Genomic DNA, 27383 nt, shown 5'->3' on the forward strand with positions numbered 1-27383 from the left:
TTTATTCATCCACCCACCTAGCAAGCATTTATTGAGGGCCTTTTATGTGCCAGACACTCTTCCAGATGCCAGGGCACAACACTGAGCAAACCAGATTTCTGTCCTTGTAGAATTTAGAGTTTGGTATGTGTTGGGGGAAGGAGAAGATGGGAAGACACAAAGTAAGTAAACAAACCAATAAATATATTATGTTAAATACATTATAAGAGTTGGAGAACTGTAATGAGGATGAGATATCAGGGCTGCTGATGTAGAGTTGGGAGTTTACCAGTTTCCAACCACTGTTCGTGTCGGTAAGCCCCAAGGAGCTTTTAAAAGCATTGGTTCTTGGAACTCACATCTGGAAATTTGGGGGTTTTTTTTAGCATTATGGCCAGGCCCAGAAATATGCATTTTCTAAGAGCTCCCTGGGAGATTTCAGCTGGCACACAGGTTTAGGACCAGCACTGATCAATGGATCTTGATTCTGTATCAAGCCACACAAGGGCCCAACCTGCCTGAAGCAAATGGAGCAAGAGTCAGAGGACTGAGGATGGTGTCCATCTACGGCACCTCACAGCCTGAAAAATGGCAGTTCTAATTATCTCATGCCATCTCCCACTGACCTGTTATTTTCTTGGAGTAAACACTGAGAAGCAAAATCATTTGTTTGAACCATCTTGGGCCAAAAGAAGCTGTGATTCTCTAAACAAAGTTGACAGAGAAGACAGATGTTGAGAAGACCTAAATTCATTGAGTTGGTTTCATCTGCAACAATTGAAATGGCTTGCTAACTTGTGGAAAAACATGTTATCAAGATTTATACACGTGCAAATGTCAGAAGAATGGCCATTGTACTTTATAATCTTCTTGCCTTGGCAAACTCCATTCCAACTAATTTAAAAAAAAAAAAAGGACAAAAGAATTCATGATTGAATCTCCTCAGATTTTAATAGTAAAATCCATTCTTACTTAATTGTACCATCCATGAAACAGGTCTGGGTCCCTTGGATATAGTCAGCCCTACTAAATATTTATTGAAGAATCAATCAGTGCCTCAATCAGTCAAGCTTCCTTCAGCCTTTACCATCCAAGATACAATTAAAAGGAAAAGGAAGGAATTATCTGAGATTCAAGATGAGAAAATTCTATGGTAGTGTCGGGTATATAGGGAATGGGCCTATATAGGGGATATTGGCCTCTAGAAAATTCTGCTCAGAGTGCCCAAGATTTAAACTTACAAACATCATATTCCAACTTCACATTCATGGTCTTAACACTTACATCCTTACACACACACACACACACACACACACAGGTGCATCTCCACTGTTTCCCTTAATGGAGGGTGTGATGAGCTGCTTCTCACCTTCAGGAAGCCTTCATTCTGGCAGACTGATCTGCAGGTGAGTTGATGAGAACCTGTTACAAGAGCAATAAGGAAACATCTCCCTACACCATGCACAGTGCCAATCTGATATTTAAAGGAACATAAATTCCTTTCTGTACAATGTCAAGGAAAAGGTAATTTGGAAGGAAATGAAATGGAAAGTTGGAATGGAGGCAAATTGGCAGTTCAGAACACTCCACTTGAACAATTCACCCTCAAATTGTGCCTCAAGCTCATCATTTGTAAAATAAGTAAAATAATAGCTCTGACCTCGTACAAAGTGGAGATTCAAAAGTAATCAACTTTAAACACTTTGCAACAGTAACTGGCACACAGCAAGCACTCCATGTGTTTGCTATGATTTGTTTTTGTTCATCTGGTCACCTCCTACAAACACAGTTCCCTTGTTCCTAAGATATGTGGTAGGTGAACTCAGAACACCAGAATCCAATGTCATTTTCAAGCTCATTCTGCGAGGGCCTTTGTGAAGAACTGTGTGTAAGCCCAACCCATGGTTGTACGGTTGCTCTTTCCTCCCCTTTCCCTAACCACATTCCCCACCCCATCATCCACACCACCCCCATACCATAGAAGAGGGAAAAAAGAGAAAACCCCACACCTTTTTGTCCCTTAAAGCAAAATCAACATCACCATTAAATCCCTTTGACAGACTTTGGCTCTTAACACAGCTGTTTTTGTTAGCTCTTGAGTAGCATGTGAGTGTTGCTTTCCCTTAAGTCCTTAAAAAACGTCTTTATGGAATACAGTGACCCGGAATTAATAGCAAGTGATGACAAAAGCCATAGGGATACCAGTGTTGGCTCAGAATGGACCTCCTTGTGTAACCGCTTATGTAACACCCAGTCCCCCGCCTCCCCAGTTAGTCATGGCTGCCCTGGGCCTCTGCACCGTTGGTTACCACCACAGGGCGTCAGCTCTTAGGCAATTCCTCTTTAGCTTCAAGGGAACCACTGTTCATCCCTGTGCTTTCTGGGACCACAGCTCTGAACTCGAAAAGAATGGCATTTGGTTTTCTACAGAGCGTTGCACATTCCAAGCCTCTCGAATCATTTCACAAAAGGAGACGTGAGTTCAGCAGCTCTGCCGGTGAACACAGCAACCATTCTGTCCTGACCAGACTGCACAGCCATGTTAATCAAGAGAGCACACAGCTCCCAGTCTATAGGCGGGCTCCCTGTGCTTTCTATTTGACACAGGGTAAGCCACTCATCCTCACTTGCTGGGTACTCTCCCAGCATGAGCACTGCAAGTCTGAATCCTGGGAAACCCCTCCACCCTGGACAAACCAGGATGGCAAGTCACCTTCTGACAGGTAACCAACCAGGCAGTTTCCAGAGGCTCAGAAACCATCAGACACACCCAGGACTGAGAGACAGCCCTCAGGCCAATGCTTCAACTGAAATAGTAATTACAGTTTATGAGCTGATCAGGGACAGACTAATGGGTTGGCCTCTGATTCTGAGTACCTGTGTACTTTACATGGTTTCCATCAACTGCCTGGTCTATCAAAATCGGTTCAATTAAATCCATGCATCCCAGGACACTGAACATGATCTGCTGACATTTGCTTCCTCCTCCAGGCCCTGGCAAACACAGTTCAGTGATGGTGATTATGGAATTAAATTTCCCACCTTCCATTCTGACTGCTCTCTGGCCCTGACTGGATCTCATCTGCCAGAGAGGATTTTTCCTCTCTATCTGTCCTTTGATCACAAAAGGAGGTGGGTCTGGCCAGGCCTAGGTGTTGAGTTCCTATCATTTCAACATTTAAGTTAAAACCACACATACACTCCCATGTCTTTTGCAGAGAACACACAGACTTGTAGCTGGACAACCCACTGCTACTCTAGACTGCTGTTCAAGGAAACTATTGTCTTGCTTCTAATTGTTCCAGGTTGCAAAGAAATTGTCCTTGAAGATGAATGAGGTTGACTTCTACGAGCCATTTATGGACGAGCCCATTGCCATCCCTGACAAACCCTACACAGAAGAGGAGCTCGTGGAGTTTGTGAAAGAGCACCAAAGGTGTGCCCCAGATGGCACGCAGGGAGTGGCAGCAGGGGGGATCCAGGGCCTGGGGGATGGAGACAAGCCTCTCAGTCCCACCGTTTCAGACCCCCAAGAGCAACAACCTGGAGTTAGTACCCCAGCAGAACTGAACTTGGCAGTGTGGCTTTGTTGGTCACTGATCAGTGGCTCCATTTTCTGAATATGGGTTTACATTTCCAAGCAAAGTTAGACCACCTCCTCGCAGTGAAGAAATCACCTCATACAGTAAGATGTCACAAGTAAAATTCCACAATGATAATGATAGTGATTTAATGTTAGCATCCTAAAGTATGATGCCAGGGGCTTTGGGAAGCTATTTTACCTAATCTGCAACATTATGGGGGATATAACAGATTATATCTGAATTTTACAGATCAAGGAATTGGGCTCAGGGTAGTTGAGTAATGAAGCCAAGGATGAACATTTTGTGCATAGAACTTCTGGGAGAGGAATATTTGATACCATTAGCACTAGCATGGATCAGCATACTTTTTTTGTAAAGGGCCAGAAAATAAATATTGCAGGCTTTGTGGGCCAGATGGTCTCTGCTGCAAGCACTCAATTCCACCGTTGTAGTGAGCAAACAGTCATGGGCCATATGTAAACAAATGTGTGTGGCTGTGTCCCAACAGAAGTTTATTTATAAAAACAGCAGCCTTGGCTGGATTGGACCTTCCATCTGTATTTAGTCTGCTGACCTCAGCTCTTAACGGAGAGACAATACCAGAACATGGAACATGGTGGTGGGCTTACCGCCTCATCCACCCACCCTCCCCTCCTCACGGTCACACGGGCTCACTGAATGTGGAGCATAATGACTCCATCACTGGGTCGGCCTTGGTCCCCACAGGGAAGCAGCACTCGGATGAATAAATACCAACAAGGCTAACAGTATTTGCCAACATTCAAAAAGAAGTTGAAACTGAGCAAAAGATAGATCCGACCTGCTCCTCCAAACATTCCCTCAAGGGCTTTTGATGGATTACCCTGGTGATAAAACTTCTGTAGCTCTGGGCTGTTTCCTCTCCTGGGTCTCCTGATTCTGGGCCTGCTCAGGGTTCTCAGGAGTGTCCCCTATCAGTGAAAAGGGAAAGGGCTTCTTGGCCTGGGCATAAGCTGACCCCATTCCCTGTGACCCATTATCTGTGATAGACTTTATAATCCTGGGCTCAAATGGGCCTATGAATAAACCTCTAGGCCCAGCTCTGTGTCACACACAACAGGGTCGATCTGCTGTTTCCTTAAGAGAGAAAACAATTATGTAGGACTTGGGAAAGTGAACCAACATCTTATCCTACATTTCACTGTGCTGGGGCTTTGGTGTCAGCTGAGGTCATCTCTATTCAAGGAAGTTTATCTTTTTTTTTTTTTCCCCCCAGACCCACTCTACGTCGCCTGCGCCCAGAAGATATGTTTGAAACATGGGTAAGAAAGTGGCAAACTCTTTCTGCCTTGCAGAGATGAGTACATTCCCCAAGAGGAATACCCCTTTGAGTTCCAAACCTCAAACCAAGTCTTATTTGCCTGGAGTGGGTGTCTGGGGTGGTGGGGAATTTGACATGTGGACAGCATCACACTGAGTTACAACTCCGTTCCCCTGGGCTGGCCACTAGGCAAAATTACTCTATCTCTGAGCTCATTTCCTAGAGTGACTACTGGCTTTCATTCACTGGCCACCAGAAACCCAAGGTCACAGGTAGAAGCAGCTCAGACCACGCATTTCAGACTTGGGCTCAAGTTCAGAATCTGCCACCTATTAGCTTTGTGAAAGTGAAAGACAGTGAAAGTTAAGTCGCTCAGTCGTGTCTGACTCTTTGCGACCCCGTGGACTGTAGCCCACCAGGCTCCTCCATCCATTGGATTTTCCAGGCAAGAGTACTGGAGTGGGTTGCCATTTCCTTCTCCAGAGAATCTTCCCAACCCAGGGATCGAACCCAGGTCTCCCGCATTGTGGGCAGACGCTTTAACCTCTGAGCCGCTTTGTGTCCTACCTTAAATCACGTGGCCTTTCTGAGCTTTAGCTCCTGCGTCTAAAATCAGGCTTATTGTGGGGATGAAAGGTGTGAAGAACCCAGACACAGTAGGTCCTCCATCAGTGCGTGGTAGCTGTTTTTGTAAATAGCAACTCAAGGCACTGAAAAGTGCCAAGTCAGATTGTCCCCGAGGTCTGTGTCAGACAATACGTCAGGTGGGTTGGCACTATAAAGAGGGCCAGAATTCAGTAAACAGTCACAACCAAAGTCTGTGAAGCTGTTTTCAAAGCATTTCACGTGCCCCTTGGATCTCTCAACAGTTCTGGAAAGTGATATAAAACAAGTAGTATTTTAGCTTCCTAGAAAAACTGACAATCACACAGATTAAATCAATTACTCAAAGATATATAACTAATAAGCATTAGATCTGGGGACTTAAATTTAGACCACCTGGAACCAAATCTCTTGTTTTCTCCAGCACATATCCTAGAGGGGACCATGTCCCCATAAGGCAACATTTTGGTGGAGAGGGAGAGAAGGGTTGGTGGTAGGGAGAAAGAGATTAACATGGAAGCCTGTGTTTACTAATTCTCTAATTTAGAGTCTAAAGTGACAGCTGAACAGAATCATGGAGTAACTTGACACTCTCTGTTTTACTGGCATGTAACTTCTTTGGATATCTGAAGGTAAAACAAACATTTCACACCAAAGGCAAATAATTCAGTCTGGAGGAGTGGACTATTTAAGAGCAACACAGCACAATAGAAACATCTTTTCCTAATATTTAAACCTTTCAAAATTAGGAGGTCTTGTTATTGGATTTTAAAATAACAAAAATGGTATAACAATGATTTAAAAATAATATTCCTTTTTAAAAATATTCTCACCTTTCACTTAAAACAATTTCAGACCTATAAAAAACAGTGTAACAAATTTCATGACCTCTTTAGCCAGATTCCCCAAATGTTAACATTTGGCTTTATTACATTCTCTTGATATAGAATTTTTCTGAACTGTTTGAGAGTAAATAGCAGACCCAATTCCCTTTTGCTCCTAAACACTTCAGAAGTTGTATAAAAACAAGAACTTTTTCTTACATAATCAGTGTGTGCATGCATGAAAAATTGCTTCAGTCGTATCCAATTCTTTGTAACCCTATGGACCTTAGCCCGTCGGGTTCCTCTGTCCATGGGATTCTCCAGGCACGAATACTGGAGTGGGTTGCCGTGCCCTTCTCCAGGGAATCTTCCCGACCCAGGAATCAAACCAGAGTCTCTTGCGTCTCCCGTTTAGGCAGGCAGGTTCTTTACTACGAGCGCCACGTGCGATGCCCACAGAATCACAGTATGCTTATCCAAAGCAGGAAGTTAATACTAATACCATTCCATGTTTAAATTGACCAGTCGTCACTAATATCCTATAGCAAGAGAAAACATTTGTTTTTTCCTGGCGAATGATCCACACTTTGATCCAAGGCTTGTGTTTGATTGTTATGCTTTTTTAGTTGCCTTTAATCTGGAATAGGTTGTTGGTCTGTCTTCGTCTTTCATGAGACAAGGTACCATTTCAAATTGAGAGTGATTACTACTGTTCTGTTCAGCTATGCCTTTATCTTTAATTCTTGTTTTGTTCATTCTTAAGAGATAAGTCTCTAGGCTCCTGGAAGGGAAACGCTGCAAAATTGTAGAATCCTTCTCTCAGGCCTTTCCTCACTGAGAGAGCAGTATCCCACCCAAAACCACACCACCATTGTAGGACAGTCCTGCCCCCTCCTTCTGATCATGGACATCTCTCAAATCACCCCCCTGCACACTGCTCTGAAGAAATACTCCCTCTCCCGTATCAGAGGCAGATATTCAGAAAGGAAGTTTGCCATCTGGCTTCACTGGAACCCAGTCTGCTTTCTTTTCACTTAATGAATAAGTTATAGCTTTTGCTATACTATAAAATAAAAGTGATGGCTCACACTTTCCACATTAGTGGATTCCACTAATGTGGATTTCCACATTAGTATATATTCAATTGCTTTCTAATTGGAAAGGGGCTGTGTATTGAATTCAACCAGGCAGAGAAAAGGGCAACCAGAAGGGTTTAGTCCTTTCCAACAGCCCATCGTGGAATATCCATATGACATCCCCAGAAGCCCTAGCCAGCCCCTCATCCAAGTCTCCAACTAGGGAGACAGGGCAGGACAGGCCACCCAGGGTTATCTTCGCATCCTGAAAGAGGAACAGAAATCAAACTGTCAGAAGGATCTTGGGGAAGCCACTCGGTCCCTATCCCATCCACATGTACCCACCTTCAGGGGCTCTTTGGCCACAGCAACTTACACTGCACAGGCTGGGGAAAGTGACCAATTCGTGAACTTCAAAATCTTAATCTTCAACACCCACTTGCTTAGACATTGCAATATATTTAAATAAAATAGAAAAACCAGGTAGGGCTAAAGCAACCATTGACTGGCTTCTCTCCCCAACTGTACAGGTTTTTACAGCAGTAAATCACAGAAAATATAACTTATTATTCCCAAAATACTGGGAATATTTGCTGTGTGTAAATCAGATAGCTATTTATTTACTTAGAATATTCAGCGAGTGTCCAGACTCAGTGCTGACTTGTCCCTCTGCTTTGAGACTCTGCCTCCCCACCGGCCCTCCATCCTAGCCAGTTGTCAGCCACAGTCCTCGGCAAAAGCCCACAGAAATTGGGACTCAGCAGTTCTTTCTGAAAGAATCTTCCCTTGGTTGCAACAGGAAAGTCGTTCCCAGAGGGGGCCAGGGATCTCCTCCAGGGAACCCGTACATCACTGATTGCCCCTTAGTTAGGGAATCACAGTTTTAACTATTTTTCTTCTCTCTGCATCTCTTCATTCAACATGAGAGCAAACGTTCAACAGAGACTAGAAGGAAACAGTTAAATATGAACAATGGTAATATCTGATTGATGGGTTACTGATGTTCCATTTCTCCTTGGTATCTCTAATATTTGCTAATTTTCTTCAAGAGGTATGTAAGATTTTTATCACTATACTCTTTTTATAAAAAAAAATTCAACAGACATTAAGAAGAACCTATTACATTGTGCTAATCACGTTATAAAAATAAGCATTGCTGTCCTGTCCTTAGGAATTCAGGGTTGAGTAGACGAAACAGTCCCAGTAATAAGAGAACACCAGTCCAGTATGTTTGCTGCTATGACAGAGGGACATACAAAGTGCTAGCAACTCTACACTAAGGTAGTCATCACAGTAACTCCCAAATTTCCACTGCTTTGGGGGATCTGGTGCTCAGACACTTGGCCTAAAAGCCCCTCCTTGGCCTCTTTCAACTTAAGAAAGACCAGCATTTGCAACATCTTCTGCAAAGCCTGTGGAGAGATGATAGATTAGCAGAGCCCATTCTCTCTCTTGTTGGTCATGTCAGGAAAAATTTTCCTCTACCTTCTTAGGTCTATTTCTTAGGCCCTGCAAATGAAACTGATAAAAGATTGGCAAGAGGTAAAAACCACAAATTTAATTAGCTATTCATGCATGGGAGAAACGTGACTCAAGGAGGGGCTTATACACCATCTTAATGGGGAATGGGGGTGGGATGGGGGGCAGAGGAGCACTTCTGGGAGAACAAAATGACTTTTTTTGAATGATAAATGGGCCCTTAGGAGAATAGATGGCAGATACGATAATTTTGTGATAATGTCTGTCTGAGTGATGACAACTGAGTTCTTGGGGAGGCTCTGCTTTTAGGCAGATAAAGGATTTCAGGAATTCAGATACCTTCAGCCAAAACAGTTTTATGTCACAGTGGCCTATTTGCGACCCCGTTATTGAGAAAGAAAAGGAATGGACTCTGGGGTCAGACAGAGCTGGCTTGAATCCCAGTTGTCATGTACCATCTCCATGGCTTTAGGTAAGTCACTCAATTCTTGAAGCATTAAATAGGAATCAGACTTTGAGATTCAGAAATAATGTATTTACAAAGTACCAATATATTGTGTGGCAAGTGGCAAATATCATTGTTGCCATTTTCACCATCATTATTATTTTAAGCCATAATCCCTTCCTTCAGAGAGCCTGCCATCCAGTTGAGAGAGATTTGTGCAATTAAAAAGGTTATTTTCAAGGCAATGTGATGACTAACTGCGTGATCTGCACAGCAAAGGCTGTGGGGTTCAGAGAAAGCCCCTGGGGTGTTCTCAGGCCAGTGCATGGTCAGCTTGGCTCTTCCCTCACCTTGCACATTGGATTTACACTGAGTAGCCCTGATTTACTGGCCTGACCATGGATTCTTGCTCTGTGAGATTATGGAAAATACCTGGCACTGAAAAGCAACTGCCTCTTTGCAGGTATTCAATACAGGTTTGTGTGCTGAATCTTTGAGATCCATAAAGAAAAAGGCTCTTTCTCTGGGTTATGGTTCTTCATCCAGGGGCCATCGCAGGCCTGGGAGTGACAGCCATATTAGCAAATTAACATGGATTCTTAATTCTAAAACTAATTTCTAAATGCACTGTAGAAGGGTACACAGAAATGAAGCCTTCTTCCTAGAGTTAACACTGCTTACTTCCAACTGATGACAGGAGACAGAGTCACAGGGTAGCCTAATGAGAACTGATCAGGATATTCTGTCTGGCGATAATAGCAAATGTAAAACAGGGAAAGCTCAGACTCCCCTTCTGGTTGCCGTCAGATTTGTGTAATAAACCTGTACTCACGTATGCGTGCACACACATATCTGTAAAATTCAATTCCCCAGAGTCTGACCATGGCAGTGCCCACTCTCTTGTTTTTAATAATAATATTTTCCATGTAATCTCTCTTAGACCATTTGGAGGTTTTTGTCCATTCCAAACTCAAAGGAAAAAAAATTAGCATTTAGATAGGATTGCACCAGCATTAAAATCAACTGAAATGGAAACAGAGATCATGAGAGGTTTGAGATGCCTAGAGTTTTTTTTTTTTTTCCCTAGGATGATTCCAATATGACATTCAGGGCACAGTGAATCCCTCGGCCGGTGTCAGCGATAATCATATTCACTTAGATTTGTCCCTGGTGCCCCATTCTCACACGGCTTCCTCGCCAGGTCTCCTGAGGCTCACATTTCTCATAAGAGGGGCCCCTCCAAGCTCCTGTTGCTCCTTCTGCAGGAATAATCAGTGCAGAGACACAGGGTGCATATATGGTCCTTTCTGCTCAGACAGAGAAACATGAGATGCACTTGGTTGCCCATGGATTTGAAACACTCTCTAGATTCTCTACCCCATTCCAACCTCCACACACACTTTTACTGTCACACCCTCAACTTTCCCTAAGTCTAAATTCCAGAGTTTTCCTGCAGCTGCCCACTCTCAGGATCTATCCTGCTTTGGCAAGCAGAAAGGACCCCAAGGAAACAACTTGGGAGATCACTCACAGCAAAGCGCCCTTTACTGACCACACAGGTTCTGCTTCTTCAATAAGAGATGTCTTTAACAAAAGCACTACACAGGTGTAGATTCTTGTGTGAACAAAACAGACCCACATCCTCACTTATCTCATAGAGTCTTGTCTGCTACCTGTTTGAGGACATTTTCAGGATCTGTTAGCAGCATTCGGAAGTTTCTATAATCTGGTATATCGCTGATTATATTTGCTGGCGGTGAATTCCTGAAACACAGACTGACACATGCACTCGCGGAGGTGTGTCCAGAATGCTTTGTGGCTCTCGGAGCTCCTGATGAACCAAACTCACATTCTTCCTCATTTTGCCTTTTACTGCTGCTCTCCTGGATCCTCCAGCCCAGGGGAGTGAGGCCCTTTTCATGCTAATGTCTGTGTGTGGTTGGTGTTTTCCTGTTTTGCAAACCCATTGATTAAACTCCACAGTCTTCCCCGCGGCTCATCAGTATTCCCTTCCTGAATGTATGCCCCTGCGTCCACCCAGCTCCACCGCCTCCCATATTCATTCCAGCCTCTGAGTCTGTCCAGGACTCACTCCCTGGTATCTTTCCACCCAAGAGAGTAACTTTGATTCTTCTCTCCCACAGGAAGATGACTTGAACGGAATCCATATTGTGGCCTTTGCGGAGAGGAGTGACCCAGGTAGGAACCCTACACCCCATCCCCACTCTTACACACCTTAAGCCAAAACTGACCTCTCCCCTTTGTCAGCCCTCACCCTTTCTTCCGTCATTTCCGGTCTTCCGCAAACCGCAAGGTAACGAACGCCCCCTGGTGGTAGCCTGTTAGGGATGATTCCACATTCAAATATGCACACAGCTAAGAGAGCATGCGGGAGAAGGCAATGGCACCTCACTCCAGTACTCTTGCCTGGAAAATCCCATGGATGGAGGAGCCTGGTGGGCTACAATCCATGGGGTCGCTAAGAGTCGGACACGACTGAGCAACTTCACTTTCACTTTTCACTTTCATGCATTGGAGAAGGAAATGGCAACCCACTCCAGTGTTCTTGCCTGGAGAATCCCGGGGACGGGGGAGCCTGGTGGGCTGCCGTCTCTGGGGTCGCACAGAGTCGGACACGACTGAAGCAACTTAGCAGCAGCAGCAAGAGAGTATGCCGGAGAAGGCAATGGCACTCCACTCCAGTACTCTTGCCTGGAAAATCCCATGGACGGAGGAGCCTGGTGGGCTGCAGTCCATGCGGTCGCCAAGAGTCGGACACAACTGAGCGACTTCACTTTTACTTTTCACTTTTATGCATTGGAGAAGGAAATGTCAACCCACTCCAGTGTTCTTGCCTGGAGAATCCCAGGCACGGGGGAGCCTGGTGGGCTGCCATCTATGGGGTCGTACAGAGTTGGACATGATTGAAGCGACTTAGCAGCAGCAGCAGCAAGAGAGTATGACCCTGGAGAAGGAAATGACAACCTACTCCAGTATTCTTGCCTGGACAATCTCATGTACAGAGGAGCCTTGGCAGGCTACAGTCCGTGGGGTCGCAAAGAACTGGACACTACTGAGCGACTAAGCACAGCACAAGTGAGTATGAACCTCATTCTGCCTAGCTGCCTATTAAGAAGCACTGAGGACTAAGGAGGAGGATGTTAAAACATCCTGGCTTTAAGGATGTGTATGTGGGTGCTATGCTTAGTCGCTCAGTCGTGTCCAACTCTGCGACCCCAAAGACTGTAGCCCACCAGGCTTCTCTGTCCATGGGGATTCTCCAGGCAAGAATACTGGAGTGGTTTGCCATGCCCTCCTTCAGGGGATCTTCCCAACCCAGAGATCTAACCCTGGTCTCCCACATTGTGGGCAGATTCTTTACTGTCTGAGCCACCAGGGAAGCCCAAGAATACTGGAGTGGGTAGCCTATCCCTTCTCTAGGGGATCTTCCCAGCCCAGGAATGGAACCAGGGTCTCCTGCATTGAAGCTGCGCTACCAGGGAAGCCCCTGTGTATAGGAGGAGGGAGGTAAATTTCTGTTCACATTTAAACTTCATTTACCAATGTTGTGATCTAGCCTATATGAATTACAATCCTACCTTAAAATAACAACTGTGTATTCTTTGGTCTGCAAAATATTGTCTATGCTTGGGAAATTTCATAGAAAATATTCCACCAAATAATGAGAACTGGGCAAAACAAGCAGCTTATTTCTAAAGTACAAAATGACCCTATAAATGAGTGTTAAGCTGGTCAAGTTTTTCCTGGTTTCATTCTTTTTAACACCAGTGGAGAGTGAAGGGCAGGAAAAATTAATTTTGCAGGTGGTAAAATTCTGGATTCCTACAGCAGTGCTCTGTAAATAAAGTTTCCCAAAGGGAAGGGTAAGCGGTGATTGTGAAGTGTGTTTTGGAAGACTTGGGGCAATCCAAAACGCAACCAGAGAAGGCAGGGAACTTCCTTTAGGATGGCTAAGCAGCCAGGCGATGAGGTGCCTGGGCAGGGTTTCCCAACCCAACAGTGCCACCGAGCCACCTGGGACTGACTGAAACAAGCTCTGAGCCAAGTGCTGATGCCCTGTGGGGTTTGGGAACCACTGTTCCGGGTAAGATACATTTGTATGGCATTTGCCTCAGCCTCACATATTCATTCATAAAGACAGATAAGGAAGTAGCGGGTCAGAGAAGTTCAACAAACTGCCAAAGAGGGCACAATGAGCTAGTAGGAGGCCACAAAGAGGGGACGGTTGTCCCATTCATCAATATATACCTGGTTTTTGTCTGTGCCTTGACACAGAGTAGGTGCTTAATAAATACCTGTGAGCAGATGATTAGATATGCTGATGACTGGCTGAGACCGAGCCCAGCTCGTCACTATCTGAACAGCATTTTGTTTCTTTGGTAAAACACTGTCAGCCTCCACAGTTTCTTACAAACTGAAACCCAGATGGTTTTATCATGCAATTTTTTAAATTGAGGTATAACTCACATACCATAAGATACACTGTTCTTTAAATATTTATGTATTTGGCTACCCTGGGTCTTAGTTGTGACCTGCGAACTCTTAGTGGCAGCATGTGGGATCTAGTTCCCTGACCAGGGATCGAACCCGCCTGTGCACTGGGAGCACTGAGTCTTAGCCACTGGGCCACCATGGAAGTCCCTAAGGTTCACCTTTCCTAAGTGTGCAATTCAGCAGTTTTACTATATTCACAAAGTTGTGCAAACATCACCACTATCTAATTCCAGAACACTTTCATCATCTCAAAAAAATCTCATCTCAATTAGCAGCCACTCCTATTCCCTTTTCCTCCACCCGCTGGCAACAACTCAATGTACTTTCTGTCTCTAGGGATTTGACTGTTCTGGATAGTTCATGTAAATGAAGTCATGTAATATGTAGCCTTTTGTACCTAGCATCTTTCACTTACCATAATGTTTTCCATATTCATCTGTATGTGGTATGCATCAATAATTCATTCCCTTTTAGGGTCAAATAATATTCCTCTGTATGAAAAACAAATTTATGCTCCAAATTATCTGAAAGCTTCCTTCCCATTTTTTTCATTAATTTTTTGGAATGTTCACTCGTGTCCCAGTTTTCCCATCATTGACTTGCAGATTTGGGAAAACTCTTCAAGAAAACCTAATCTGTGTCCAAAAAAAATATCAGTACGTTTCCAGCTTTTTTCCACAATTCTGGCTACCCCCAGCCCCTGGAGAAGAAAATAGCAAAGAAGCCAGTTGCCCAAGGTTTACAAGCTATAATCAAACCGAATGGGATCCCTGGTGTTGTGTGAACAGAGACGAAATGGCCATCAGCAGCAGCCTGCTGGCGAGACTCCAGGGGGCTTCCTTCCCCACCCCCTGCCCCCTCCCAGGATTGTGGGGAGGCCTGTCTGGCTCTCTGGAACAATGGAACAAAGAGGCCTCGGAGAAGCTGCAGGAACCTGTTTGACCGAGATTGCTGCTGTAATGAATCAAGCTCCTGAAACTACTTCCACCTCCTCCCTGCACAAATATCCCTGGGCCTGAAGCCTTGTCTTGCCCCACAAGAGCCCATGCTGGGGCTTGTTACTGGGAAGCTGGAAGAAATGCACTGGGGGTGGAGGTTGGGGAGGGAGGATGGGCTCACAGCATCTTTCCTCAGGGAGGGGGTGGGGGACTGGCCCTCTCAGGGCTGGGAAAGAGAAAGACTTTTCCGTGAAAGTTCCTGACTCTGCGACTAGTCAGTCATTACTGCAGGTCACTGATGTGTAACCAGGGCAGAGGGGTCTGGCTGCAGGACTAGGAATTTCATTCCTACCCAGACAGTACTTCCTGATATAGCTGCTCTTGCTAACAAACTCCGCGGGGCCCATTGCACCAACCAAACCCCTACCCAGTCACCAAAGAAAATAGTACAGGTCTCTTAAAGAGCTAAGAGTCTGGAGGAAGTGTGCTCTGGGCTTTATGGAGGTGGTCCTATTTGGTCCTTAAAGCCACCATGTGATATATGCAAGATGATGATCCCCCCAACATCAGATGAGAAAAGTGATTCTTAAGGGTTAAATTACTTGCCCAAATCACTTGCTGTATTCAAGCCAAGATTCAAATTCTGGCAAGCTGTCTTGACCTCTGACTACATCGTGATTCTGATAAAGATGAGGATGATGGTGACTTATTGTATTCTTAGATGAAGTAACCCCATGTGGGAGGTACTACTTTTATTTTTACAACTGATGAAGTCGAGGAGGCCCAGAGCAGCTGACTTGCTGGGGAGCAGTGGATCTGGAATTAAACTGAGCGCTGACTGGGTGCATAGCCCCACCCTGAAACACAAAGCCCTACTTCGTGTCTACCCATCTTTCAGAATTACTACCCTGCAGAGTCTAAGTGACTGTTTAGCCTGCCCTCCTTCCTCTCCGCTGTCCTTTACCACCCTCTGCACCTCCAACATTTGAAAAGACCCAAAGAAGTTCAGTGAAGCACTCAAGATGGCACGTTAAGAGGCATAGCAGGCACAGGAGTTTAGATTTCTGGATGGCTCCTTTGGGCACTGTCCACTCAACCACACTACCTCCCTGGAGTTGCCCCAGCCAGCTGCGGGCTCTGAGCAAGGGATGGGGGAGGTGGGAGCCAAGAGAGCAAGAAAAAGAAGAGGGAGTGAGGAGAAAGGAGCCACCTGGAAGCTTGAGAGCCCAATCAATGAAGAAAACTACCTCCCCACTGATGCTCCCAGATTTGGAATCTACGATTATTCAGCAGCAGCAGTAATAAAGGTCTCTCTGAGTGACCTGTCTCTCAAGGACTCTCCCAGCGGTTCTGACAGTCCCAGTTGAGGACTTGTGTTCAGGGATTGCAGACCCTGCCTGCTCTCTGGCCCTGAGCACAACTGCTGGGTCTCTTCTGCGGTGAGCTCTCCCCCCGGTTGTGACTGCAGGCAGGCCTGGCTGGAAATGACCTTTACAGCTCTCTGGTCTTGCCCAGTGCCCTGTGGTGCTGCCCGGCTTCCTCTTCCACAGCCTCCTCTCAGCTCTTGCGCTCAGAATGCAGCCAGATCTACTGTTTGACAGGTGTGAAAATGATCCATCCCCCCTGCCGCCCCCAGAGGTGTCTGCATCAGGCTGACATCTTTAGAGCACTGGATGAAAGGGTCACAAAGTGGCATTTCTACGTGAGCTCATGCTGGATGGATATGGGCACTGGGGACATCAGCACTAGCAAGCTGGAGATGCACTGAGATGCACTGAGGCTGCTGTCTGAGCCTATGGAATACAACCAGTGAGGGGCCCCTAGTGCAAGGGTCCAAGCCCTTGTTCCAACTGAGTTTCAACAGCCTCAGGTTCTTGTAAAATGTTTTTGACACTAGTTGCCTCAAATAGGAAGACTGACTGCTTAATTGAGCTTCCAAATTTAAATTTGATCAAATTTAAAATGCAGTTCTTGCTAAATATAGTTCCAAGCACTGAAATATCTGCATATTTCATCTTCACAGCAGCCCTGTGCTTATAGGTAGTCATCATCGTTCAGTCGCTAAATCGTGTGTCTGGCTCTTTGCGACTCCATGGACTGTAGCCCATCAGGCTCCTCTGTCCAAGGAATTTCCCTGGCAAGACTACTGGAGTGGGTTGCCATTTCCTTCTCCAGGGGATCTTCCCAACCCAGGGACTGAACTCGTGTCTCCTGCATTGCAAGCAGATTCTTTACCACTGAGCCACCAGGGAAGCCCTTGTAAGCAATAGGTACTGTCATTATCATCTTCCCTGATACGCAGTTAGGGAACAAAGGTATGGAGACATTAAGCAGCATCCCTCGGTCATATGACTAATCAGTGCTAGAACTGGGATTCCAACCCAGGCAGTCCAGCCCCAAGCCCTGGACTGTAACCGCCACCTCTGCTCCTGTACCCTTTGCCTTGCCCACCAGTTCCGGACCCCAAGAGCTCGGGTTTCCCAGATGGCGCTGGTAGTAAAGAACCCACCTGCCAATGCAGGAGACATAAGAGACGAGGGTTCGATCCCTGGGTCAGGAAGATCCTCTGGAGAAGGGCATGGCAACCCACTCTAGTATTCTCGACTGGGAAATCCCATGGATAGAGGAGCCTGACAGACCACAGTTGCAAAGAGGCGGACACGACTGAAGCGACTTAGCACATATGCACACACACAAGAGCTAGGAGACAGAGAGGAGGAGCACCATGGTAAGGACTGATAGGGTATGCTAATGTCTCAGGGGCCAGCTCAGGACTGTGGGGCCCATACCATGGCCCCCATCTAACGGCTGACTGAGTGACTCACCTTGTCAGGGACATGTTTTCAACTTTGTCTCCCATGGCTCCCAAAGGGCCCAGGTTCAGACGCCACGCTGCTGCTTACGCACTGAGTGGGCCTCTGAGAGGAGACCTCTCAGGTGACTGCCCTCCACACCTCTGTGTCCCGGCATCTGGCCCTGGATCTGATACACGTGGGCACACAGGATATACCCGCCCAATGGCACCAGGAGCCCTCCTACTAACGAAGGATGAACATAGTGAAGAACACTTGACATGAATTAAATGCTGATGGAGTGGGAAAGAAAGAAGACAGGGAAAATCTTTGCAGTCTCTTCTGCAAGTGCCTGGCATGATAACAATAGTATCATTTTTATCAACAAGCCCCCAAGGTCACAGGGAAGCTCTTTTCTCCATTGTCAGTTGAGATAGAAGCCCCAGAGAGGTTAAGTGACCTGTGCAGGGTCTTCTAAGTCCAGACACAACCTGCAAGCCACGTGATGCCTGCTTATTTGTGTCACCTCCCTCAGAAGCAATAGTCACAGGACTTCGCCATCCAGCCCGGTTCCCCAAGCCTAGGCCTGTCTCCAGGAGCGAGACTCCGAGTCCCATAACTGCACCTGGGGTAGCAGTGTGGGGGCGGGGGTGTCTCCAGCGTATTTATGGGATGAGCACCGCCAGCCCCTGAGGATGGGTCAGGAGGACAGTGTGAGGGCCTGGTGGGCAGCGTGCAGAGGGCCTGGACCTGTTACTGTGGGGCCCTTGCTGGGTCTGAGACACACATGTGTCTGCCAGACAGGCCCTGGCTTCTGGCACGGCTGGAACTGGCCTGGAACTCGTCCCCCAGGGCTTGTGCAGCCTCATTCCCACCAGGCCCTCCCTGCCTGGGAAGGAGGAAAGCATAATGATCATCGTCTCCTCCCATAAAGATGTGATTCCCAGAGGCCTCCTGCTCACCGTGGGAAACCTGGCTCAGCCTGAGCCCTAGGCTCTGGGTCGTGGGATCTCAGGGTCCAGTCTCGTCTGGCAGGGAAGGAATCAGAGCTCTCACTGCATCGGGCGTGCATGTATGTGTGCTCAGTCATGTCCTACTCTTTGTGACACCATGGACTGTAGCCCAGCAGGCTCCTCTGTCCATGGAGTTTCCCAGGCAGGAATATTGGAGTGGGTTGCCATTTCCTCCTCCAGGGGATCTTCCTGATCCAGGGATCAAACCTGCATCTGGTTTATTGTTTTTTTTTTTTTTAATTCATTTATTTTTAATTGAAGGATAATTGCTTTACAATATTGGTTTGGTTTCTGCCATACATCAACATGAATTAGCCATAGTTGTACATATGTCCGGGGTTTCCCAGATGGCGCTAGTGGTAAAGAACCCACCTGCCAATGCAGAAGGCGTGAGAGATGAGGGTTTGATCCTGGGTTGGGAAGATCCCCTGGAGAAGGAAATGGCAATCCACTCCAGTATTCTTGCCTGGAAAATCCCATGGACAGAGGAGCCTGGCAGGCTACAGTCCATGGGGTTGCAAAGAGTTGCACACAACTGAAGCGACTTAGCCCACACGTATGTACATATGTTATCTGTTACAGAGCCCAGTTTGAGTTCCCTGAATCAAACAGCAAATTTCCATTGGCTACCTATTTTACGTGGGCTTCTTTGGTAGCTCAGATGGTAAAGAATCTGCCTGCAATTCAGGAGACTGGGTTCATTCCCTGGGTCGGAAAGATCCCCTGGAGAAGGGAATGGCAACCCACTCCAGTATTCTTGCCTGGAGAATCCCATGGACAGAGGTACGTGGTGGGCCACCGTCCATGGGGTTGCAAAGAGTCGGACCTGACTGAGCAATTAACATACCCACATATATATATTAAATATGGTAGTGTTTATGCTTCCATACTACTCTCTCCATTCATCTCACCCTCTCCATCCTCCCCCTCGCCTGTGTCCATAGTCTGATCTCTGTGTTGCATCTCCATTACTTGCATTCTTTACCATTGGCCCCTCTTCTTTATTTGGATCCAGCTCTGAGATTCCAGGCACACTCAGGGAAATCACTGACAGCCAACTGAACAGGCTGTGGCTCAGCTGCAGACTAGAAAGAGGGGAAGGGGCCCGTGACTACTGGGTAAGGGGGAGGCAAAGGCCAGCCCACCAGCCCCCAGGTCCACCCATGTGTCTCCCACTGCCGATGCCCTCGCTTCCCTCATGTGGATGCTTTCACTCCTGGTGCTCGAATCTCAAGCACAGACTTGAGCAAGAAGATGCAGCAGTTTGGGTCAGTGTGTGGAGACCACACACTATGGACTATGGAAACAGAACCTGAGGTGTGGACCAAAGACCTGAGTTAGAATCCTGGCTCTGCCACTTGCTGGTGTGAGATGCTGGGCAAATCAGGCACTCTCCCTGCATCTGAATTTCATCCTCTTTAAAATGGAGATAATAACATCTTCCTACCCTTCATCAGGACTAGATACAAAGATTAAATGCAAAAGTACTTAACAGCCAGTAGCCAGTAAACGCTTGAGAAATACTGGTAAAATCAAGGTTGGGCAACATGATCGCAGGCTTCCTGCATATAAAGAACAATACCCTGTGTGCTTAAAGGAAGAAGACTTCTTGAGAAAAAAGGAAATTTCAGTTTGATGAAAGAAAACAACTCTTGGCTGTCTGGGTTACTGATTCTGTACTAGACCTTTAGGGAGGCCAGAGGGTCTCAGTGCTGGAAACATTCAAGAGAGAAGACAGACCAATGTTCTGGGTGGGGCTATCTATACACCTGCCTGGATATGTGGGATATTTGGGAATCCCTTCTGGCTTTGAGAATAGTGGCTTCTCTAACTAATGACCACAGAGGATAGCTCTCTACTTTCAATGGTGAAATAACTGCTAGTCTATAAATCTCAATAATATTTCCTCTTTTTTCTTAATCTACCTTTTAAAAAAGAATTACAGGCTATTCTTTTTGAGAAATACATGGTCACAGTCTTAAAAGGCCTCTAACCTGGGTATATCATTGATAAGAAAATGTTCATTAATTTCAAACTCATTCATTCATTCATTCATATAGTTGCAACTGTGAACTAGTCTTGTGCTTAACATTGAATTATGAAAGTGAAATATGGCTCCCAACACCTGCCTTCTTGGTCAAAAAGAGGGATCCACAGTGGATGTGTCCCTTTTCCAGGACACCTGTTTTAAAACGAAACAGAAGTGGTCCCTAAGAAGAAACTGAACTTGTAAGTTAAAATTTTAGTGACTAAATACATATGAGGGCAATGTGGCTGTCTTAATTCTGCTTTCACAGATGAATGAGAATTCATTCCAACAAGGATTTCAGGCTGGGGATTAATGGAGGTAAATAGGGCTTGCGAGCCTTGGATCAGGAATATAAAAATTAACCTAATGACTTTAAAACAAAGTAAGTACACCTTGCTTTAATCCTGCACTGAGGCAAGGTTCTCATAGTCATAGCAGCTGCTGTAGCCACCCCTGCAGCCTTCAATCAGCAACAGGGACCAGAAGGAATCACTCTATGATATACCACCTCCTGGGGTAACTGCACAGGAAAATGTCTTCTCTGCCACACGGGTCCAAAACTGTATCTAGCCCACCCTTGTGCCCAGATCATTGCACTTAAGACATAAGCACTGGATAAACAGATGAACGGCCAGGTTCCTCGTATTCAGGCAGAAGAATGTCAGAGAATTTCAGAAGAATCATAACTAAGCCTTACTTTGTGTCAGGCATCATCTAAGTGCTATAGACACTAACTCATGTAACTAATAATCAGTCCACAAAATCGGTACTATTGTTATCATCCCCCTTTTACAGACAAGAAACCAAGACATTAAATGACTTGCCCTAAGTCACACTCCAAACAGCAGACCCAGGATTTGGACCATTTGGCCCAAGGGTCCACATGTTTAAGAATCAAGCTGGGCTGCCTCCCTGAAGAACAGGTTCTGTTCTTGGAAATATTCAGGGATGCAGAGGGAGTAGCCCATTATAGAATACATCATCCGGAATGTCAAAAACTGCCCTTGACTCTGGATGAAACTTCCCAACGTTAATGGCAACTCATTTGTTAATTTATTTGAGGCATGTTTTTTGAGCTGTCCTCGCTCCTCCATAGGCACAAAGAATATTCTCCTCACAAAAAAACCTTTCTGTATTTTTAAAAACAAGCATTAAACCACAATTTTGACTTATCTTGTTTACGTAAAAACTCCAGATCATTTGATTTTTCTTGCAGGACCCAATTTTTGTTCCTTCAATCTTTCTCTTTTTATCTCCAAACCTGCTCTGAAACAGAAATGTCCCTGTATGTACATTCCTATTTATAAATCGTGATATGTGGGTTTTCCATCAGAAACGAGCAGTGCCATCTTGTGTGTTCGGCTTCCGTTCAGATCTTCTTCCTCTACACTTGTACCTAGACCTGTTTCTGCCTTCCCTTACGTCAGTCAGTCTTTTGCACTTCAGCTTTACTTTCTACATGAATTCCAGACTGTGTTGTTGAATTTCATCTTCTCTGTGAATTTCTGATTTGTCACATGTGATTCTTGCTTTCCAGAGTACTGGCAGCCGCACCTTATTTGTAGCCATCCATCTCTTCTCGGCTGCTGAAAGTGGTGACTGAAGCTCTTGAGGAAAAACCCCCCAGTGCAGTCTGTGTATTTGATGATACATAAACTCAGAGATAACCCAGGTGGCACCATAGTCCCTGTCCTGTGACACATCAACACGCCCAGAGAAGGCAGATTCATAGTGTCCAGGTAGCAGCAGCCAATGGCACTCTGGAGGGACCTTCTCAGCCACACCTGCAGGCAGCAGGAGGAATAGTCCCACCTCCACTCCCACCCCTACAGTGATAGATGTTAAACTCTAAAGCACAAAACCCCATCCATCTCTGTCATACAGTCTAATTTGTCATACAATTCAGAGGATAGATGGAAAAATCACCCAGACCACCCAGATCTCTGCAGGATAGGGCTGCAGGCCATAAAGACCCTCTTCTCTGCTAGAGGTAGCTCTGCCTTCCAGGTAACAAGGGCTGAGGGGTCCACTCTGAATCTTTAGTATGATTTAGCCACACTTAAGGAGAAGGTGATGGCACCCCACTCCAGTACTCTTGCCTGGAAAATCCCATGGACAGAGGAGCCTGGTAGGCTGCAGTCCATGGGGTCGCGAAGAGTCCAACACGACTGAGCGACTTCACTTTCACTTTTCACTTTCATGCATTGGAGAAGGAAATGGCAACCCACTCCAGTGTTCTTGCCTGGAGAATCCCAGGGACGGCGGAGCCTGGTGGGCTGCCGTCTATGGGGTCCCACAGAGTTGGACACGACTGAAGCAGCTTAGCAGCAGCCGCAGCAGCAGCCACACTTAAAAAAAAAGACTACATTCACTCAAAGCAGAGCTGCTAAAAATAGTGTGCATTTTGCCTAGAGTGTATTAGGGAAGAGGAAGTGCAGGGAAAATACTTTCCCAAGAGGTCCCAGGTAGCCAAACAAAGGCTAGGGTGCCTGGAGAGAGGAGAGGTGTGTTCAACAGAGGCTGCAGAGAGGGGTTCAAACTGACTGGTGGTGTTAGTCGCTCAGTCATGTCCAACTCTTTGCAACCCCATGGACTATAGCCCACCAGGCTCCTTTGTCCTTGAAATTCTCCAGGGAAGAATACTGGAGAGGATAGCCATTTTCTTCTCCAGGGGGTCTTTCTGACCCAGGGATGGAATCCCTGTCTCGTGCATTGCAGGCAGATTTTTTACTGTCTGAGCCACAGGGAAGCCAAATTGATTGAATGCCGTAGATTTCTTTTCCAGTATGTGGTCCACCCAGCATGGGGACAGGTCTTCCTCGTATCTGTGTGTGTTAGTCACTCAATCATATCCAACTCTTTGCAACCCCATGGACTGTACAGCCTGTCAGACTCCTCTGTCCATGGAATTTTCCAGGCAATAATACTGGAGTGGTTTGCCATCTCCAGGGTATCTTCCCCACCCAGGATTGAACCCAGGTCTCATGAATTGCGGGCAGATGCTTTACCGTCTGAGCTACTAAGTCATCACTGGTCCCCTTCATCCCAATTGCTGGGCCTCTTCAGATCCATCTCCCCTCAACCTCATCTGTATCCCCCCAGAGAACTCAGTGAGGCCTCCTTACAGTCTTCTCTGTCCTAGGGCTCTTGCACCAGAGGGTTCACCAAGAGACTCTGAGGTCTTTCCATTTTCCTGAGTTTTATTCTAAAACAAACCATGAGTCCCCTATATTCTGGGATTCCCTGAAATCATGGAGCTTTTATATGTGGACACATGGGCGTGCTTTTTCCAGCACCTGGACTTGTACACACAAACACATACACACTGGCACAGAGCTTATTCTCAGGGACTTGTTACAACCTAAACTCTTTGTTACCGATTGGGAGTTGGGGAGAGGGATGCTGAAGATTTAGGCTATGCTTTCTCTTAATAAACATTCCTTTTTTTTCTTACTAAACAAAATTTTTGTTTATGACATAAAGTTTCTGTTTTTTAGTTCTTCAAGGTTTAGGCTTTCTGTGCTCTTGAAGCCATCAGCTTGTCTTAATGAGGCTTGTATTTGCTTTTCATATGAATCATCCTTCCCCTGGTGGGCAATGAATGCTGTGAATTGAATGAGAAGAGGGCAGAGCTCTCAGGGAAATAGTGATAGGGAGGAAGGGAACCCCATTTACTAATTCAGAGCTTTGAAACCAACTGTCATAAAGAACCTACCTGTCAATGCAGGTAGACGTAAGCGATGCGGGTTTGATCCTGGGTCGAAAAGATCCCCTGGAAGAGGGCACAGCAACTCACTTCAGTATTCTTGCCTGGAGAATCCCATGGACTGAGGAGCCTGGCAGGCTGCAGTAATGGGTCACACAGAGTCGGACACTCTGAAGCGACTTAGCACGCACACATCAATCAGAAGCCCACTTGGTTTGAAAGTTTTAGGAACTCCAGATTGTAGAAAACTAAGGATCCAGGCGAAAAGTTCTTGGTCAACAGAGTGAATGTCCTGGGGAACTGGAACTCTGAGGGATAACAAATTATCTGTTTTAAGAGATGGCGCAGAGCACTGAGAACCAGTCTGGAGTTTCTCTGTTCTGGGGTTGCACTTTCTGACTCCTAGGCTGGTCAATTTTTACAGGCGGTTTAGCAAATGGAATTTAGCTTTGAGTTACAACCAGACACTTCCCTGTGAAACTTTTAATTTCTTTATTCAAAATGTTTATCATTTCCTTTGAATAAGCTGCTCTGTGTTTGGAGTTCTCATCTGGCTCATTTTATAGAATAATCCTGTAATCGAGGGTATGCACCAAATAACCTAAGAAACCCTATGGAAAAGCGGCACTCTGCTTTCCCTCTTAGAAACCATGTATGCGCAGAGCTTACTCAACCTTCTTGCATCCTGCTTCAGATGGCTATGAGTTCCTGGAGATCCTGAAGCAGGTTGCCCGGGACAACACAGACAACCCGGACCTGAGCATCGTATGGATTGACCCCGATGACTTTCCTCTGGTGAGTGGCTCAGACTGGGGCCTCGTCCTTGGTCACCATCACAGTCTCACATTTGCGTTTAGCATGAGAACTGGATGCACAGAGGAGGAGGTGAAATAGGAGGGGCCCTTGCAGAAGCCCAGTGGCTGCCTCTACGCAGTGTGAAGGTCTTAGCCCCTGGACAGCACTGCACTTAAGGCCCGGTGCCTACACTGACCTGGTAAGACTTACTGTTCTCACTCCCTGGAGGCCACAGTTCCTCTTGGGCCCACTCAAGTGTGGGTGAAATTCTGCCAACAGTTCCATAGCTGCCTAACACCCCTTGCTATAACCTCTTTCATGTTCTGAGGGGGACCATCACTCTGAGGCAACCCGAGTTTCTAAACCTTCAGAGAAGAACATTCTGCATGGAGTTAAGAACAACTTCTGGGAAGGCAGGGACCCTGTCTGTCTTGTTCATCATGCCCTCCTAGCATAATATCTAGCACCTGTTGAATGTTTAAGGCCCTTAAACTCTTGCTGGGTCAGTGATCAAAGCCTTGATTATGCTTCATTTTAAACAGAATAAACAGAATTTGTAGCAATATGTGAGCCCAGTGGTAATGAATGTAGCTAATATACTCTATTATATGCCCAGAACTATGGTAAATGCTTTATAAGCATCATCTCATCTAACCCTCTCAACAACCCTACGAAGTACAGACCATTGTAATACCTATCTTACAGGATGACAACTGGAGAGGTTTAAGCTGTAAGTGGTATATATGATCTTCTAATCTAGGTCTATGTGATGCCAAAGTTTGGTCTATTAGTCAATAGACTTTAGGTTGAGCTAAATGCCGATACTCAGTACTAGCTATCATTAGGATATAAATGATAGGGACTCCCCTGGTGGTCCAGTGGTTAAGATGCCACACTTCCACTGCAGGGGACACAGTTCTATCCCTGGCAGGGGACCAAAGATCCCACATGCTTTTTGGTGAGACAAAAGATAGGAAAAAAAAAAAGAATATAAATGATCTCTGTCTTCTTCCAGGAATTATCATTTGTTGCATGGGTCACAATTGATCAAACTATGATTAAATATACAAAAATGAGGGGTGTCAGTGATCTCAGGGGTCCTGGAACCCAATCCTACATAGAGGATGAGTGAATCAAAGGCAGAGAATTCCATGTCACCTAAGGTCAGTGTCATAATTCTGGGCAACCATAACAAAGTCATGGCCTTATAAGATGCTATATATTATAGTTTTGTTTGTTTAGCTGTTACCTGGCTTTAGTTCTCATTTACCTGAACTATTTTGTTTTGCAAGCTCACAGATGGTTGCTTTTCTCCTGACCTGCTCTGTGTTTGCCTTGCTCTTGCAAATGAGAAATCTTCAGACTTCTGATTTCCAAGTTCTTGACTATCCTCTAGTCCCCATCAGACCATACATTTGTTTGGGAGACTTTCTACCACTGAATACCTCCATTTTCTTACTTCATGGCCCCTTACTCGTTGAGTCCTGCCCCAGTCAGATATTAGTCCACATGAACCCAAGTCTGTCTGAATGTAGAAGGCTTCTTATTTCTTGCATGCCCACTTACGGCACACCACTGCTTTCCCAGACATCTCAGGAGCAAAGGGGCTCAAGGTAAGGGGTTTTTAAGTGAGATATTATGGAGGGGAATGGCTCCTTCACAATACATAAATTATAAAAGAGCCACAGGGAATTTGGGGAACAACTCTGGACAAGCTCTGTAATATTCTTCCCTCCAGCTTTAGAAGCTTTTATATTATATGCTTTCATAGTTTGTGTTATGACATCTTTTTTCCATGCTTATTTAAAGTGCTGAATGCCAAGTCTTCAATTTCCTCCATGCCCACAGCTGTTTTGGAGACCTTTAACCAAGGATGGCCTCATTACTGTGATGGGATGGCAGATGGGTCCAGCCACAAAAAGTGGCTTGAACAGGGGATGATGCCTGCTGTCTAATTTTCTTTTTTGTTGCTACAGCTGGTTGCCTATTGGGAAAACACTTTCAAGATTGACCTCTTCAAGCCACAGATTGGGGTGGTGAATGTGACAGATGTGAGTATACCTCATGAAAGCTTGCTCAGATAACTTCCACCTGCCCTGTTTCTGCCACACTGCCCAGACTCTGAGATCCTGTATAGGAGTCCAGCCCCTCATGAAATACGCAGGACCCTTGGCCTTGCTAAAGCTCAGGAGACTTGCCAACATGGACCAATCCTAGTCTGAGTCACGGGTGGGGTCAGGGCAACCAAAAATACTTTTGCTTTTCACCTTATATCCTACCATTCTCTTTTTAAACTGTTTTAATG

At 45.8% G+C, this 27383-nt stretch overlaps 1 protein-coding gene across 1 annotated transcript in view; it reads left to right on the forward strand.

Annotated features, from left to right (window-relative positions):
• The window catches only part of CASQ2 (calsequestrin 2), a 70890-nt gene that overhangs the window by 40721 nt on the left and 2786 nt on the right, over positions 1 to 27383 (forward strand). Inside the window, exons 6-10 of the mRNA XM_005899516.2 lie at positions 3285 to 3415; positions 4819 to 4864; positions 11435 to 11489; positions 24978 to 25078; positions 27055 to 27129. Coding sequence (XP_005899578.1) covers positions 3285 to 3415; positions 4819 to 4864; positions 11435 to 11489; positions 24978 to 25078; positions 27055 to 27129 — 408 coding nt within the window. The remainder of the gene's footprint in view (positions 1 to 3284; positions 3416 to 4818; positions 4865 to 11434; positions 11490 to 24977; positions 25079 to 27054; positions 27130 to 27383) is intronic.

Source organism: Bos mutus, chromosome 3 (assembly GCF_027580195.1).
Source record: "Bos mutus isolate GX-2022 chromosome 3, NWIPB_WYAK_1.1, whole genome shotgun sequence".
Lineage (NCBI taxonomy): Eukaryota > Metazoa > Chordata > Mammalia > Artiodactyla > Bovidae > Bos > Bos mutus.